The following is a 19,071-nucleotide window of genomic DNA, read 5'->3' as shown; positions in this document are numbered from 1 at the left end:
TTTTTTCAGGTAGGGGATGTGCTCCTCTCCATTTGAATACGGGTAAGTGAACATTATGTTCAAACCTCCAGGTACGCATCTATTGATTTGGTGTTATTCCATTTTTAGTATGCTTTGCTTGGTTTTTCAAGACGTATAAGTATGCTTGAATGTTACAGGGCCATGCCAAGGGCATTTCGAAACAAGTATTTTGGGCCGTAGTGTCCAAAGTACATTCTGCTGTTATGAATCCACATGTAGGATTCGATTTGGCACATGTTGTCACATGGGATACAACATGGTCTAGGAACTCAAGGAGTTCGGTTTAGCCAGCGTGGAGCAATGAATGAGGGTCCCTCTCACTCTTGTTGTAGAGTGTTCAGAGTTACCTCCACACACAAGTACATCTTGTACTTGACGGATGTTCTTTTTTATACATCCTCACATGAGACATATTTCACATGTGGAGAATATGAGTCTCTGGACTGACACTAGCGCCATTATTTCAATTATGTGTTACGACAAAGTCCAACTAGGTGCTGGTCAAATCTGTTTTCTAGACCATTTTCAGCATGACGTATCAGGAGCAATTTTAGTGGCCACAAAATTGTCGGATACTTAGAATGACTTGTTCACGTACAAGTATTATTAAACAACATTACAGATGGTTGTTTATAGATATAGCAAGGCTCTAAGTTTTTAATGAAAAAGTTTCATTGTTTGTACCTAGAAGTGATCCATGTTTCACCTTCTATTATGGTTCAAACGTTTCAGCAAGGCTGGCACAAGATTGCAACTGAAAGTATTTAGTTTCTTTTCAGACCTCTTTACATTCCTTTTTAATGTGTGCTAGGTGCATCACATTTGTCATAAGTATGGGCAAGGATCACCATGGATATACAGGTTCGGATCTGTTTTTTGCTAAATACATGCACACTAGGTGTTATGGGCCCTAGTGTTTAGCAAAAGCTGATTTGGAACGGCATGCATATTCATCCAGTTGTTGCTTATGAAGCATTTTTGCACTCTATGATCAGTAGCTCTATGAGATTACTTTTGGGTCTACTAATCCCCGATAGAGGTCATGGATCGTTGTGGGTGTTGATGGATTTCTCAAGTTAATCATGATGGTTATTCCGGACATTGTTGATTCCTCAACAATGTTATACGCCATTGTGATTCCCCGTTTACCAGTCGTCTGGGAATACTGTCTGTAAACCGTAGGGGAAACACACCTCAGTATTGTCAGTATCCAAGGGGATTGGCAGATTACAAAGTGTAACCTTGGGCTAAAAGTATATGCAAAGTGCGTACATTAGCACCAAGTAATCCAATTAATAAGCATTTATTGCTCTTCTTGGAGTTTACTTACTATCAGTTAACGCATGTTGCGACTACGTAGTCTCTTCATGTATATCTCAGGTTCTCAACCTTGAACACTTGTTAGGGTGGGGTTGTTTACTGATGATGAAAATTGGGACCAAGTCAAGGACTTAAAATTGGCTGATGAGTTATGTCAGCAAGTTACTTTCATGTAAAGTGACAAGAGGTACTCTTTTTGGTACACCTGTGTTGTGATAAACTCGTTTACCATGCTCATGAGCGTTCTAAATGGAGTCTACACACTATGTTTGGATAGGAACCGGTATCATCAGATGGTTACAAATGGACAACAATGTAGAAAATCAAGATGTTACTCTTGGTTTCATTGAACCTCCTACTGAACCGGGTTCTGCTCAAATGAACCGTTGGATCCATGTGAGATGTTACGGTAGAAAAAATTAGGGTTCTTATGAAGATACCATCATTGGTGTTTTTGCAGACGAAAACGCTTCTCCAAGGGGGGAGTAATGTCAGGACAATGGTAGGACCAGTCCGGGCCAAGAGCCAAGACGGACATACAGTCAAGGGGGTCCCTATATTTAGAAGGCCAAGGGCCTATATAGGGCATGGTTGGGTGGTGATGAGAATGTTCAGTTCCCCAGCTCACAGAATCCCTACCAGTCTAAACTGTGCAAGGCACTTATGGTTTTGATTCTCACATTTGAGGCCATCACTCTCCACAAGGGCTTACAATTCCGCATGAAAGGCATGCTAGTGAGGTGGATTTAATTCTACCGTTTCATGCATTATACAGACAGACTGTTGCAGGCTTATAGGATAAGCTGCCAATCAGGCATAAGATGTCTAAGACGACACATTCTAGGCGCACACACACTAGAAACTTAAGGAAAATTCCTCAGCCCAGCATGCTCTTCTTTTCGTTCTCTATCTCTCTCTTTCAGGAAAAAATGAAAATCTTCTAAGAAGTTTTTGATACATGTTTTGCTCATGAGTCAGCTTGAGCCAAGGTGCTCTAACTCACAACTAGCATGTGGCCAAGATGCTACTCAAATTAGTCTTCATCGGTTCGTCGATTGAACACTATTTTGCATAAGGACTATGAGCCAAACAGGCTAAGAGCCGTTGTGAGGCCAAGGGTAAGACCCATGTAATGGTATTCCTTGGATGATTGTTCTCAAGATCGAACAGCTCTACCGAGTGGAGTACACACTGATGTTAATTGACAAGGAAGATTTTTGTCATTGCGGATGTTTAGGGTGTCATTTTCTACATGTTTTCAGTGCGACACTCAAGTTGAGTTTTCACTAATCTCCAACTCACAGCAGCTGATCTCTACAAGAAAGTATAGATGCAGAAATCATTTGTGATAGCATTGCCGTCCATAAGATCTTGGCAGTTAACTTGTGTGGGTCTCCTGCTCTCTCTATAGCACTACGGAGTATCTATGGACCTACTGTTTTGGGGTAAGACCCGACTGGTGATTGCTACATCACCCCATAGGCATTAAGGATCACAGTTTGATCTGCATTGAGGATCACAGTTGATCTCTCCCAGTTATATTTTCAAGGAAAGCCTTCCGCAATCTACCACGCGGTAGCGAACGAACACACTTTTCAAGTTGATTCCAATCATTTTGTACACGATTGACTATGTTGGTTACCGTTATTTGCTAGTTGAGCAGGTTCTACAAGGCGTCTTACCAAGGCGTTTGACTACGTAGATTCTAAATCCAAGGGCTTGGATTGCAAAGGCAACACCCAGGGTTTCCAGTGCAATGCTATTTGGTAGGGGACGTGCTCCTCTCCATTTGAATACGGGTAAGTGAACATTATGTTCAAATCTCCCGGTACGCATCTATTGATTTGGTGTTATTCCATTTTTAGTATGGTTCGCTCATAAGTACGCTTGAATGTTACAGAGCCATGCCAAGGGCATGTCGGCACAAAGTATTTTGGGCCAAGTGTCCAATCTATATTTCTGCCTTATGCTGTTACAAACCTACTTGTAGGGTTGAATTTGGCACATGTTGTCACATGGGATACAACATGGTCTAGGAACTCAAGGAGTTCGGTTTAGCCAATGTGGAGCAATGAATGAGGGTCCCTCTCACTCTTGTCACGAGTGTTTAGAGTTGCCTCCACACACAAGTACATTTCCAAACTATTTAGAATTCTAAAACAAGGACACTCCCTATCTACAGACTTTTCAAGATACTCAGGCGAGTAGGAAATCTGGCTCACAACTGCATGGAAAGTTACGCCAAGGTTTCCTTGCATTATTCCAGTACCTTCAGAAGATCTAAAAACTAGTTATGCCTTTGGAAAACTCTTAGTTGTGGTTACTCCTTTACAATACTCAAGTGAGTTATAAATGGAGTTACCATTTAGACCCAAGTGACTCTTAGTTGTGGTTACTCTTTACAGCACTCAAGTGAGTCATAAATGGAGTTACCATTTAGACCCAAGTGGTTGCAAACGGACAACAATGTTGAAAATCAAGATCTTGCTCTTGGTTTCATTGAACCTCCTCACTGCACCAATTATCGATCATACAGACAACTGGCTCACTTATGGGATGTCAATAAAGAAAACATCAGTATTCTTAAGAAGATATTACTACTTGTGTTTTCGAGGACGAAAACTCTTCCTTAAGGGGGGAGTAATGGCAAGACAAGGGTCCTACGGGGCAAGGCCCAACCAGGGGGTCAAGGACCTAGGCCAAGGGCCTGGACTAGACCAGTGCAAACTGGGGATCCGTTTAGGGCAAGTGCTAGGAGCTAGCCTATATAAGGGGCGGTAGGGAGGAGGATCCTATGTTCAGTTACCCTAGTCCTGACATTATTCCCCCCTTAAAGAAGAGTTTTCATCCTCGAAAACAAAAGTGGAAAATTTCTTCTTAAGAACACTAATGTTTTCCCAAGTGGCACCTTCTTCAGGTCGGTCTTTCCACTTGATTAAGGCTTGTTGTCATACATGATGTCGTGTATGCAACTCATGATAATCTATAACACGTTCAGGTTCATGGGGTAAAGTAGGAGGTTCAATGTGATCAACCAAAACCTGTTGGTCAATGACGTTGTCGTCCCCATGTAACCGCTTTCGTAGACGGCTTACATGAAACACCGAATGAATGCGAGAATGTGATGGTAGTAGTATTTTGTAGGCACGATCACCAACTCGCTTGAGTATTTTGAAAGGCCTACAATATCGGGGAGATAATTTAGGTGTCGGTCCAGTTTTCAGACTTTCTGAATATTCTAGCACACATAAAAATACTTCCTCCCCTGCTTCGAAGGTAACTTGCCGATGTTTCTCATCAGCATATTTCTTATACCGATCCTGTGCTTGTCGGACATTCTGACAAGCAAGTTTCAGCATATCCATGTGGTCTTGGAGAAAATCCTTAACCTGTTGGAGTTTTTTGGTTGCCAACCCCACCGTAACTGGTGACCTAGGTTGAAACCCGTACATGAGCATGAAAGGACTAAAGCCTCTTGTGACATGCTTAGAACTGTTGTAGGCAAACTCGAGAATAGGTAAGTATTCTTCCCAGTTTGTCTGTTTTTTGCTGATATATGCTCTTAGCATATCCTCTAGCACCTGGTTAACCCATTACTTTCATGGAAAGTGACAAGAGGTACTCTTTTTGGTACACCTGTGTTGTGATAAACTCGTTTACCATGCTCATGAGCGTTCTAAATGGAATCTACACACTATGTTTGGATAGGAACCGGTACCATCAGATGGTTACAACTGGACAATAATGTATAAAATCAAGATGTTACTCTTGGTTTCATTGAACCTCCTATTGAACAGGGTTCCGCTCAAATGAACCGTTGGATCCATGTGGGATGTTACGGTAGAAAACATTAGAGTTCTTATGAAGATACCATCACTTGTGTTTTCGCGGACGAAAACGCTTCTCCAAGGGGGGAGTAATGTCAGATCAATGGTAGGACCAGTCCGGGCCAAGGGCGAGGACGGACATGCAGTCAAGGAGGTCCCTATATTTAGAGGGCCAAGGGCCTATATAGGGCATGGTTGGGTGGAGATTAGCATGTTCAGTTCCCCTGTCCTTTCAACAACCCCCCCAAGTACCATTTGAAACAAAATTAGGCTAATAGAGGGCTAATAACATTGATTGTAGCGGAATTAAAGTGATAGTAGTAAGCATTTCATTAAGAGAATTCCTAATGAAGATAGAGAGAGTGCTTGATTGAATATAGCAATACAAACATTACACCTAGTTAGCTTGGCATGAATAATACTTGTAAAAGAGAGAAATAAAGATCTTGACAACATTTGAGGACCAAACTTATTTGCAGCCGGCCCCCCTCCAAAAGGCTTTTGTATTATATGTTCTCCCTTAAAGAGAAACTTGGTATAATGCAAGCTTTGTGTTCCTTAAAACCTTTTTGAGGCCATGAAGATGGAAAGCTTCATGCACCATCATGCCAAGGCAATCTCGTTGAGATCCATCACCCTGGATTTTGTGCAGGTCAAATTAACAAGTCTTACTAGTAGGTATCGCATAATTTTTGGCCTTTGAAATTGTTCCTGATATTATGTGCTTAAAATGGTCTAAGAAATGGATTTGACCAGAACCTAGAGACTCTATCGTGACACACAATCAGGGAAACATGTACCAATGTCAGTTCTAGAGACTCATATTCTCCACATGTGGAATATGTCTCATATAGTGATGAATATGACATCCATCAATTACGAGAGGTACTTGTGTGTGGAGGTAACTAGGAACACTCAATGAGATGAGTGAGAGGATCCTCATATAACGTGCTTCTCACTGGCTAAACTGAGCTCCATGGGTTCCTAGACCATGTTGCATAAAAGAGTGCATAGTGCGTGGAATGAGTGTGTGGGCAATGGGTGAGAGAAAGGGGAGAAAAAGAAGAGTGCACCGCTTTGTGGGTGGAGCAAATTCCAATAAGTGAGGAACTCTTTATCCATGTGTATATACAAGAATAAGGGTAAGTATATGGGCAACGAGCGGCCGAACACCGAATTTTTGGCCCTGCGAAAAGGCACAATGCCTTTACCCGAACAACCTCCCACTTAAAAGGCAAATGTGCCTATAAGTGGGTGCTACTAGCTAAAATACTAGTATGTACAAAAAAATACGTGAGATACTCTCCCAACCTACGTCCACTAGCTCGCTCAATAGATCTACATGTAGTCATATTAGCTCTAGTGATAGGGGAGCATGCGTTAGAGCCTGCATGCAAATCCCACCGACAATTGTGTATGGTCTACAAAGCTCCACAATGCATCATGCTAGTTTCAGTCATTGTACGACTGACAATCCCTGTTGCAAATGCTCCCACTGCAGTTGCTAGGTCGGGCCTCCCCACTAGTAGGTTGTACATAAGAGGCCCGAACATTAACAAAATGTATGCAAACCTTGCTATACTAGCCTTCCCTGCCCTCTCACCAATAGATGGAACTATTTGTATTGGCATCAAATCATCATGCTATAGCATGAGCATTAAAAAAAACTCCATGTTCACCATCTCTGCTTGTGTCTCTAGGGAGCATACCTGCTCTACCTCTGCATGCACAAACTCTGACTCACTAGAGCAATGTCTCTCCACCTGTATCTCTACAAAATATAATGGCATGTCTTGCACAACTAAATGATCAGCTCCATGAGCATGTGAAGCTCACTCGTGAAGGAGACACGTCTCGTCTCTTGCTCAACACATGCCATCAACACAACGAAGACTATGTCGTCTTGTACTTCAAATACATGCATAGGATATACCAAGCCATTGTGGCTCCCCTAGCAATCACTAATGATCTAAAATGCATATGGGAAGACTGCTCCCTAAGCAACATTTGACACCCATAATCTGCTAACTATCTCACTGAGATCAAACTCTATCTCAACTAAGGAATGTAGCACACATGTCGTAGGATATAGCCAAAATGTTGCAATTGCTTCATTCATTCCCTTCTGAATCATATGGCCAAGCCAGCTATGCCACAACTTAGTAGCCTAGGCAGCTCGGCTACATAGATAGAGTTCTCTTTCATAAAAGAGACATACAAGGAATATAATGAGCCAGAATTTTGGTCTTTTAGCATGACCAAGTTACCTGTCTTGATAATCCGGGAACCATTTCCTATATTGTATCCAAGATTATCAAGCTATTCTGCTAAAACCAAGCTCTTAGTTAGCTTGGTACATGTCTAACATCTTTCAGCATGAACTTAGCACCATTGCACATACACAACTTCACATCTCTAATGCCACATATCTCAAGCTGATGAGAATCATTTTTCTTAATTGAACCCTGTGTGGACGCATAAAATAGAGAACCACTCCTTTTCAGGAGTAACATGAAAATTGGAACTTGAGTCAATAATCCAATTCTGCACATAACATTTATCAAGAGCTAACAACACATTTGGACTCAAATCAGTGAAGACTAATACATATGATGGCTACATCACCCAAGAACAACATCAACATGTGGAGACTCAACAACATTGAGCTCCTCAATCTTCACACTATTCTTAGGAGGTGCAAAACTTACGACAATCACTTTAATCTTCTCTCTTTGCAATAAATGAAAATCCTTTTTCATGTGTCCCTTCTTGTGACAATCGTAGCATTCAATGTCCCTTGTGTCATGTCCATGACTCTTGTTATGTGCATTCTTGTGATCTTGAGAATGATCACGACTACAACTACGACTTCTCTACCTTTGATTGTTTCTTTAGCTACTTCCACTAGTTGTATCTGCATCATCATGCCCACTAGTGTTAAGAGATAGACGTCGAATCTCTTTCATGAGCAAAGCACTAGTAACATCACTGAAAACAAGCTTTCCCTTAGGGGCGGAGTTACTAATGGCAGTGTTAAAAGTATCCCATGATGCAAGCAAAGAACATAGCAAGAAATGGCTTTCATTTCATCATCGAAATTAAGTTTTTTTTATGTAAGTTGCGTAAACAAACTATTGAACTCATTTAAGTGTGAATTGACACTGCTACCTTCTTTCATGTTAGGATGCAAAATCTTCCTCGTCATAAACACTTTCTTCGATGCACTCTTACCATACCAAGTTGAGCATAATGACTCCTATAATTCCTTTGTAGTAATCTTGTCCATAATCATAAAGAAAATGGACTCACCAAGGTGCAAGTGAATGGTTGCCATAGCACGAGCATCAAGCTCTTCCCACTTATCATCATTGTAAACACCCTCTTTATGGTATTTCAATGGTGCTCCAAGGCCCTTATTGACCAAGACATCAAGCATATGCTATTTCCATATGGTGAAGTTTGTGCCATCATATAATATTCTTCTTTCTCAGAAGAGCAAATGCAATAGAGTAAGACTAAGAATTTATGTCGATTTTTTTGCAAAATTTTGACAGTCTCCTTTGGACAAAGATCAAAATCTTAACCAAAAACTCAACAAAATCACTGCAATGTCAATGCAAAAGGAGTGTTGTAGGCAAACTAGAGGACTCACGGGAAAAAGATCAAAATCTCAATTGAAACTGGGCCAAAAACAATGCATAAACCAACTAAGAGTGTTGTTTGAAAATAAACTGGCATATATTGTTGAAAGAAATTGTCAAATGATTGCCAACTTGGCGTCATAGTACCTATACCTACCTATACATGTCCTATGGCGAGGTCATGAATGGGGATCTCTAACAACCTAATCCACCTCACATTGGGTAACCCGGTCCCCCCATTCCTTGGCTTCAAAAAACCTCATACAATGACCCTCACAAAAGGCTATGCATACATGACTAGCCACAATCTCAAAAAGGGCTCTTTGAGACCGAGTCTCAAAAAATGGTCGAGACTACCAAAACAAGCGAAAATCGGCTCCGCAATTCGTACAATGCCAATATCCACAACTCAATGCCAAAACATAAAACTACCATTACAAGACTGCAAAACACACACTCCAACATGTGGAAATGAGATGCAAGAAAAATCACAAAACCAGCTTCGTGTGGGAAGTAAAACACTCTCAATAGAGCACAAGCACTCTCAGGTACTAGTCACGTGTTAACCAGAAGCATCCAAAACTCCCATCGAAATTGAATTGGTTGTCACTGCCAAATATGCTCATAGATCTTGTGAGACCACGATGAGTTTGTATGTCAACCCTCCACCAAGCCGTAGCCTTTTATAGGCACCCCCAAGCCTTTGCTTGACATTACTCCCCTCTTGGAGAAGTGTTTTTGTCCTCGAAAAAAAATCTTGTGAAACCATGGTGAGTCTAAATGCCAACTCTCCACCTAGCCATAGCCTCTTATAGGCACCCCCAAGCTACGTTCAGACTGGCCCATGGCCCTCTAGCCCTTGGCCTGACATTACTATCCCTTAGAAAAGGGTTTTCATCCTCGAAAATAAAAGTGGGGAATTTCTTCTTAAGAACACTAATGTTTTCCCAAGAGGCACATTCCTTAGGTCTGTCTTTCCACTTGACTAATGCTTGTTGACATACATGATGGCACGCACATAGATCATGAGTTGGAGGTTCAAAGAAATCAACCAAAATCTGCTGATCAATAACATTGCCATCCTTATGTAAGCGTTTACATAAACGACTTCCATGCAAAGTACCACACATGTGAATCTACAACAATTGACATACATGCATTGTGGACATAAGGATCATAAGTGTATTCTGCACCTGGGCATTATGCCCACTCTACATCTACATCAACATCACAATCTCCTTTCACGAAAGATTCTATATTAGCTGCACTTGTAGTGGAACCAACCTCTTTCTTCTTGGCCTCTTTTGCCTTCAACTTGGGACACTGCTTAATCAAGTGATCATTAGCCTTGCAATAAGGCAACCTTTTCACCAAAATTCCAAGATGAAGTGCTACCACTAGAAGCATTAGGAATAGGTGATTTGCCACTCGCTAAAGAACCATGAGAAGTGGCTACATTGCTGTTACCACCTTTTCTTTGAGCAACAACAATGGCCTATTCAATTGCACACTGTTTAGCCCAATTTTTTCTTGAAAGTGACTCTTGCAACAACAATTCCCATAACGCATCAACTTGACAACATCACGATTTCCTTGGGTCATAAGTCTCCTAGTAATAGCAAAAGTTTGGTAAGAATTTGGCAATGCATCAAGAACAATCTACACAAGTAAATTGTTAGAAATGACTTTGCCTACATAAATGAGTTGCTCGTTAATATCCTTGACACCAACAGGAAAGTGTCCACCATGTCATCTTCCTCATGCATAATCTTCGACTTCAGCTCTCTATTGTGGAAACGAAGACCGAAATGAGCTTGAATGAAAATTCTGAACGAGCCATTCCGAAGTATTTGTCGACCTGCTTACGCTCACCAAAGCTCACCCAAGTCCGAAAAAGTGAGCACGCGGGTGCTGTCGATGTTGGAGACTATGCTCGGGAGGACGCAACCTGCTCTCATACAAATTTCTGGAGATAGGGTTGCAGGGAAACACACATAGCTTGGAGAAGATGAAGAAGCTTGAGGCACACAACAGAGAGTGTATTGCTTAGTGCACAATGGAAATATAAGTTAGCCCCCTAGAGGGATGGGCGTATATATAATGCACAGGGGAAAAAACCTCATAGTGAGGGAAAAAATGCCTCGGTGGTCCTAAATCACTACTACATATATATGGTAATGAAAATGCGTATTATTCAATGGCCATGAAATGATCAACCATGCTAATCCCCGCCGATAGTCATTTACTAACCTATGTACCCCACCTTCGAATATGGCTAGAGAGGAAAGATGGCAATTTTTGGGTCATTTGCACGCACTTTGGTCTCGAAAAATCCTCTCAAAATCCGCATGAATTTCCCAAGCCTTGGTGGATTTTTGAAGGCTTTTGGTACTAAATTGTGGCTTGTTATTTATGGCTCAGTTAGAGGTATTTTTAAGCATTCTCTCTCTAGCCAAGAGAGAGCAAATCATTGTTTCAGCTTTGTTCTTGCATTTCGAACTCATGGCTTGCATGGAGTGATGAGATCAATCTAATTAGTTTCAACATTTCAAGTCTAGGAAAAAGGAACTCCACAGAGATGCATGGTAAGTTCTTTCATGCAAGCATCAATATGACTAGTTGTAGACACATGATATATAATTGGATCATAAGTGAACATCCATTACAATTACTTCTACACATGATAATAGTCTCTGTTCGATGTATCTCTTGTTTCCAAAGTGCTTACAAGTTAGCAAGCAACAGAGTAAAGGTGTAGATTATTCTAGCCAAGGAATAAAGGAAGAGGCAATATTCTTATATGGATTTCTCTAATGATAAGAGAAAGTATGACAAAAAAATTACCTTGTGTGACACACCCTCCAAACCTTCCCGTAGAGTTTCTAGTGCATGCTTGCACATCTCCATATCTCTATGTTGAACACAGATGGTGAGTGTCACTGCGCTTGAAAAAATCAAATTTTTAGCTTTTATTTTTGAGGGAAAGCTCAACAACCAATTGGGATAAATGCAAAAGTTTAAGCATAATAATAATATGGGTAGCTTCGTAAGTTTATTCAATTCATTCCTGAGATTCTGTGAGATTCCCTTTCTTTCCTCTCAAGGATTCACTACCCTTACAAAAGGAAGCCATGGATTCAAACCCTCACCTTTTTTACATTTTGAACTGCTCCCATAAGCACTCTAACGGGCACCTCAAGTTGCTCTTTCCGGCTACCTATGTGGAAATTCCCAAAATACCCCCGATATTTTGTCATAAATTCCCAAAATGCCCTTCAAATTTTCCAAAAGTCCCAAAATACCCCTGGTTGTTAGAGTAAATTTCTCCAAAAATAAACTTTTTTTGTAGGTCTTCACAAGAAGAGTGATTGTCTATTGTACAAGATGCTAAAACTACAGTTTGAGTTGGTTATGTAAGCTTTGGAGATGAATTGCTTCATTATTTTTAGACATAATTGTCGTTTTTGCTATGGTAATTGGTGACAAACATGCTGAGCACTCAAAAATGGATCTCAATTGTCAAAAACGAATGAAGATTAGAAAATCTTGAACAATCCAACCAAAATAGTTTCAAGGGTATTTTGGGAATTTTTGAAATTTGAGGGGTATTTTGGGAATTTCCTCAAACTAGAGGGGTATTTTGGTAATTTTCCCAAAAAAATAATATCGAAAGTCTGCCTCCGCCTGAGCGCCCCATCTACCCGTCACCCTACCTCTGCGCGCATCTACCTAGCTTGCGTGTCACCTCGCTCGCACTTGCTTGCTTTGCTTGCGGCGATGTCAAAAACGAATGAAGATTATAAAATCTTGAACAATCCAACCAAAATAGTTTCAAGGGTATTTTGGGAATTTTTGAAATTTGAGGGGTATTTTGGGAATTTCCTCAAACTAGAGGGGTATTTTGGTAATTTTCCCAAAAAAATAATATTGGAAGTCTGCCTCCGCCTAAGCGTCCCCTGCTCATCTACCCATCACCCTACCTCTGCACGCATCTACCTAGCCTGCGTGTCACCTCGCTCGCACTTGCTTGCTTTGCCTGCTGCATCGCCGCCTAAACTTTCCCCTCTCAATGCGTCTCGCTTGATTCCCTTTTTTTTTTTTGGAATATCTCCTGGCTGGTAACCCCTACTATAAGTAAAGTGCCAAAATTTTGGCCTCGGAACATTTCAATTTCAACCGAGAAATGTACTCACTTGGGTGGGCAGTGGGAACCCTAAGTTTTAGCCTAGGTATGTGTATATGGCCTTTGGCCGGGCTGCGGATAGGGTTTTGCCTATGCCACAGTGAGAAAACGGTGCATTTCTGAGAGGGAGAGAGAGAGAGAGAGAGAGAGAGAGAGAGTTGAAGAAAGCGAGCTGCCATGGAAGCACCTGCGAACCCTAGGGTTTCAAGGTGGAGTGATGCCCCGTCAGGTCAACCTTCTGCCACCGTAACGCAGGACACTGATAATGGTGAGAAAAGGCCCCTTTCCACAGCGCCTGAGCCTCCTTTCAAGAAATCAAGGCTTGATTCAGCGCAAACGCAAGGAGGGAATACCACTACTGCCTATGCAGGTGACCCTACTTCCGGACCGGGTGGAAATTCAGAAGTAGCTAACAACAGCAGATCATCTTTGACAGGTCATGGATTTGGAGCTTCTTCAGCAGATCAAGGCTTTGGTGCTTCTTCTGCGTATTCTGGAGAGCGTAGTTATGGCAGCTTTGCTCCTGGATCTGCAAGGGGATCTGGTACAGGTGCACTCTTTTTTAAAACCAAGCTTTGTACCAAGTTTAAGCTGGGGTCTTGCACTTTCAACGACCGTTGCCACTTTGCACATGGTGTTGAAGAGCTGCGAAAACCTCCACCGGGCTGGGAGGAAATGGTCAAGCAAGGTGGGAGTGCATTCAACATGGGGCCAAGTGGCCGGAGTGCAGAGCCACCAAGAAGGAGCAACAAGCCTTGCAGGTTCTATCTAGAAGGCCATTGTCCTTATGGGGACAGGTGCACTTTCTCTCATGGTAATGAGGATCTGCAAAGAGAGTCAGCACCAGCCATGGACCCCTCACCTGCTGGAAACGCCCCTGGAAGGTCCAACTACAAGACACGCTTGTGCACACGATGGGAAAAAGGAGAGCTGTGCATCTATGGGGACAAATGCCACTTTGCGCATGGGCAAGCTGGTATGCTCTATTGTTCTACTTGTAAAGGGACTTTTCCTTTTAAGTATGGTGGGATTACATGTAGATTGAAGCAAGGAGGTTCTTTTATGTTTGTGTTCTTTATACTATCTATACGTGCACTTGACCTTTTAATCTACTTAGTTATGGTCTGAATATTAACACATTCATGGGTGACAAGTTGTCAAGTGGTGTGTCAGGTTTCCCATTTTTCTGAAATTCTGATGTGTTTGTTTGTGTTCTAATGTCTAAATCGGATGGATTCTGGCCTTGTCATGTCAAGGTTAATTCTTCTAGAACTATATATTCTCATAACCAGTGTTATTCAATGATTTTTTCAGAGCTGCGTGCATATTCTGGAGGTGGAGGTCCTAACACAGGGGTAACAGGTTCTAATTACAGCACAGGTGGAACAGGTCCTAGCACGTATGTTGATCCAGGCATGATGAACGCGCCTCCAATGGCTGCTCCTTATGGGGCACCACCAAATTATGGAAATGTAGGTGTACCTCCGCCTGCTAGCGCTGTGAATCCGAATCCGTATCCTGTTGCAAATGCCAGCATGAATACTTATGGAGCTGTGCAGGATGGTAGTAATGGGTATTCTACAAATTACACGTACTGGAACACGGAGAACAAGTGGGATGGCAGTAATCCAGCTGTGCCGGCACCAGTACCTGCTCCTGTGTTACCAATGCAAGGTTATAGCCAGACTAATCAGACAACTCCGTGGATGCCCAACTACTCGGCAGATGGCAGCTATCCCAAGCTGGATAACAATGCTGCTCCTTATTACAATCCAGATCTGTCACAACAGCAGCAGCTGCCACCACAGCAGCATTTTCCACTTCAGCAGCAGCAGCAGCAAGGTGTACCCTATTATGGCAGTGGTGCCCCCTCTTATCAAGATCCAAGTCAAGGTGTCAATCCTCCATACTCTCAAGATGCTGGCCAAAATGGGGATGGGAGTGCTTATTACAGTTCCAACTATACCACTCAACAGCAAGGGTATACTGGTAGCTACAGCACTGTTGCGTAGTGGCATGGTTGGAAAAGATTGCCAGGGATCTCCAGCATCTTATATACTCTTGCCAGCTGCAGCTGCAGTGCTGCCTTCAAGGGTGTCTCTGAGCCTGCATTTTGGTCTATCCGGCTTGAGCAATATCTCTGTAATTTTCACAACAATGTCTTTTGTACTGAGAAGGGATGAGCAGCTAATCGGTTGTCTACTACGCATTGTCCAAAGCTAGCTTGTTGGACCTTTCTAAATGAGGAATTGTGTGGGTGCATTCTGTGGTGTGTTGAGAGGCTGGATCATGAGTTCATGTTCTTGAGTGAGTAGACAATGAAGAGAACCCTTTTTGAGCGCATCCTGGCTAGGCAGAAGCAGTATATGGGAGGATTACTGAGTTTTATCTTCTCTCAGTCAGCTTAGAGCTGTCAAGGCTTCTCACATGCCAGATTGCAAACAGGTAAGTTTCTTCCCCTTCTTGGAAGGGACAACAATTATTCAAATCTTGAAGTCTGTTTAATTTGCCAAGGTGCAGTATTTAAACTGCTGAGTTCATTGGTAGAGTTGTTGGTGGCTCTTGGTATAAAGGTAAGTTTATTGTGAGATCTCCTGATGTAAGTCATCTTATTTAGATATAGGATTGGGCAAATGGATGTTAGACAACTGCTGCGTAAGTACTCATATGTGGTCTTATTTTGTGCATGGAGAGCTTGGAGTCTCTAGGCATTTTACCTTCTATGTATCGTTCAGTATTAGTTACGCTATTGCTTGACCAGTGGGTGCTACATATCCTTTAACAGTGTGAGGCCTACCTTGTATCTTGTGGTTGGATGATAATTACCTTAGTTGGATCAATGTGTTTCAATTGATAACATTGTAACTTGTGGTTCTACAATGGTTTGCGCAAGGTAGATGAAGACTTGTCAGTCGATTTTTTCTCTGAATAAGTTACAATTCTTTATTCCTGTTTGACAGTTTCTCTGGACAGAGTGTTGGATAACCTGTGATGTCATGATCTAGATCTCTATGAGCACGTATGCATTTTTGAAGGCTAGTGGAAGATGCTCAGTGGCAGCGGTGCTGCCTTCTGTGATTATGCAGTTGTTTATTGTTGTTGTCTTGACCAGATGGTGTTAGTGAGGTTTTGGGTGTTGCTTTATGTACAAGCTAGGGTAGGAAATCTCACCCTTGTCAAAGGAATCATCCCTCCGGCTTTGAGTGTCAGTATATAGCAGGGTTTTGTCTTAAATGCCACAGGCTCTATCTTGGATGTATATACGAAGTCCAAATGGTCCTGGTCTTCAAAGAGAGACATTCTCCTCCAAAGCATTGAACTGTGTCAGTATATAGTTGGGTTTGTCTTAAATGCCTCAGGTTCTATCTTGGATGTATATGTCTAGCTTTGAAGGCCAAATAGTAACACTTCTTTTTTCTCTTCCAAAGCATTTGAACTAGTCTTGTGCTTGCTTCATTTAACTGGCGTGTCTGGTTCATTTGGTGTTCCCTTCATCTGAATCATTGAGTGCAGTTCTCCTTATTCATGAGTTAAAAAAACGCGAGTTCCTTTGTGAATTGTAGTATTATTATGCGTTCTTTTTTTGTTTGTTGGATGTTGACTTTGTTTTCCCAAGTTGATGGGTTTGCATTTGGAGGATCACATGTCTATTGTTGAAGCCGTACAATAAGCTGAATGGTATAAGATTGTGAGATGATCCTTTGTTGGTTTTGTAATCATGTATTTTACAGACACATCTGATATCGCATTTGCCTGTGTTCATGCTCTTCTATTTTGCGAATCACGCCTTGTTTCTTATGCTTATTATCACTCGACTTTCAGGAGGCAAAAAATCCTATTGAAGGAACTACACGTAAATATGAAGGTTTGGGTGATCTATAAGATTAGACCTAGTGACTTAATAATTAAAGTCTTCAGTATTTGAACGTATATGCTCAACTTTTGACATACCTGTGCATATCTATCTTTCAATTATCAGACGTTTATATGTTTCTAGACAAGGTAAAATCCGAACTATCTGGTGGTCTTAAGTGGTGTGCAAGCTAGCCTTTGATTGGTCTTTAGTGAAATAAGGCAATAATGACTTGAGAGGTTTTGGGTTGAGGACTATTGGAACTCATGGTGTTAAGATACGATTCTTTAGCTCATAAAGTCCTCGATTTCTTGTTTACTTATATACCAGATGATGGTGAGCTGCCTTTTTCTGGCTTGGAGCTCAGTGTCTGCCACGTCTCTCTCTCTCTCTCAACCTCTTAAGTAGCTTCAGTATCACTGGCGGGCAAGTCTGCCCTCTTTCTGTATCCGCTAGGGCTGTTCTGGAGCCTTCTTCGACTGTAAGTTTTTGGAGCTGACCCCCTTTTTGGTTTTCCTTAATCAGGATGCCCTACCCTTTGCCACTGCTGGTCCTACTATGAGCTGCTTCCTGCGAAATGTCCTTCAATACCAGCGTCAACTTCTTTGTCCTTTCCCTCCTCCTCGTGCAACTGCTTCCTTCTGGGGCTTTGCCATGGCATCTTCGCTTTGCGGCCTCTTTGTTCTCATCACCCTGGCTAGCTCCTCCTCTCCCTACTGCTAAAGAAAAGCCCTTTTTAGCGCTGAAGAACGCCAATCAAACCTCTCCTTGGAAGAATTTGAATTCTCCCCCTCTTCTTCCAAATTGGCGAAGAGTTGGTCTGATTTCTTTCTCACCTCCTCGAAAAGGAATTCTGCCTCACTCTCCCCTCACCACCCCTTTCTCCTTCGAATCCTTCTTCCCTTCCTCCTCCTCCCCTATCTTCACCCACTCCTCTTCCCTCAATCTGAGTCTCGCTCTTTCCTCCCTTCTGTCCAATGAGAAGCCCCCAGATTTTGGCAAAATCATTGCTTGTTCCTTCGGAAGAACTCATGGTCATCACTCTTAAAACTCTTTGAAGCTAGGTGCATCTTCTTCACTTGCAAGGTCATCGTGCTTTGCCAAAAAGCCCCCAATAGTCTGCGTGTGAACCCTTCCCGCCTAATCTTAGAAGATCTAGCCCGTCTTAGGGCAAACCTCTTTAGCTTTAACATTCAATACCAATTAGATTGTACTGGTGCCTATATTTAAGCTCAATCCACCCTCATTGCAAATCTTCTCAAGCTTATCGACTCCTACCATGACCTTGTTGAAGAGAGGCTCTTGGGTCTCATTAAAAAGCTGTCCCCTGTCTCCTTCCCAAGAGTCAAATCTGGGTTTGGGCTTACCAAATTACAGTTTTGTTTTAGGAGTTGGGGATGGGTACCTTCCTTTGTCTCCCCAAAACAAAATGACAAAAGATGTCTATACAAAATAAACGGAAGGGAAAGAGACGATAGACTTCAATCGCACCTATACTCCTACCTACTTATAGTGTGAAATACTCATCTCTTCTTAAGGCTGCCGCTGCTTGAGTGAAGAATGGTAGGAAAAACTCTCAAAAAATCTTCTGGCAAATGCGGAGGTCCTAACAAAAGGAAGATATGGTGAGTGAGCTCGTGGAACACATACAAATGAGCTAACTCTTCTCACATAAGGCATATACAATAATTCTCTGTTCCATCTCAGTTGGGTACACTTTCTCGCATAGCTCGCTACTTTGGACCAGCTGCATGAGTTGCACTTTGCTGGCAATGCCTGGCTTCCCTTAACAAAAGCATAAAGCGTCCAACAGTTCTACCCCACCAAGCTCGGAACTTCAAAAAATCCTACCCTCCCCAACTCAACTTTGTAATCCCTCCCGCTCTTTAGGCCTTCCCTCCCCTTCTTTCCCCTCCTACCCCCTCCGGCCCCTCCTCTCTCTTGCCTCCTTCAATCCTTATGTAGCTTATAAAAAAAGTAGTCGGCTTAATTTTTTTAAAGTAACTCTTCCTTTTCCCCTACCTCTCTCTTCTCCATCTCTAATGCTCGTGAGTCCCCCCCTCTCCTTCCCTTATCCTTAAGGACGCTTTCCTCTCCGTCTCTCAGAAATCTCTACTCCCTTCGTCAATACTCACTCTCCCCTTCCTTTTTCTTGTCACTTCTTTTTTAGAAATGCTCCTCTTTACTTGGTTGGCCTAAGAGCTTTTTGTCCAATGAATGAATCCC

General features: G+C 42.1%; 1 protein-coding gene across 1 annotated transcript; it reads left to right on the top strand.

Annotated features, from left to right (window-relative positions):
- Positions 1–13,028: 13,028 nt before the first annotated feature.
- On the top strand, positions 13,029–16,390 carry LOC147462745 (uncharacterized). Its single transcript, XM_086485278.1, has 4 exons — positions 13,029–13,968; positions 14,307–14,981; positions 15,350–15,437; positions 15,953–16,390. The coding sequence occupies exons 1-4, from the start codon at positions 13,170–13,172 to the stop codon at positions 15,975–15,977; spliced, it is 1,587 nt and encodes a 528-aa protein (XP_086341404.1). The 5' UTR covers positions 13,029–13,169; the 3' UTR covers positions 15,978–16,390.
- Positions 16,391–19,071: the final 2,681 nt, after the last annotated feature.

Source organism: Adiantum capillus-veneris, chromosome 2 (assembly GCF_014529385.1).
Source record: "Adiantum capillus-veneris isolate H3 chromosome 2, ASM1452938v2, whole genome shotgun sequence".
Taxonomy (NCBI): Eukaryota; Viridiplantae; Streptophyta; class Polypodiopsida; order Polypodiales; family Pteridaceae; genus Adiantum; species Adiantum capillus-veneris.
Note: the sequence above shows the minus strand (reverse complement) of the source record. Positions and strands in the feature narration are given on the sequence as shown.

What these genes read in the sequence shown, in the direction of transcription:
- LOC147462745 (XM_086485278.1), top strand. Translation starts at nt 13,170, where the DNA reads ATGGAAGCACCTGCGAACCCTAGGGTTTCAAGGTGGAGTGATGCCCCG. An exon ending in CTTTGCGCATGGGCAAGCTG is followed by an intron (nt 13,969 to 14,306) that starts GTATGCTCTATT and finishes TGATTTTTTCAG; the next exon opens with AGCTGCGTGCATATTCTGGA. An exon ending in ACATGCCAGATTGCAAACAG is followed by an intron (nt 15,438 to 15,952) that starts GTAAGTTTCTTC and finishes CCTGTTTGACAG; the next exon opens with TTTCTCTGGACAGAGTGTTG.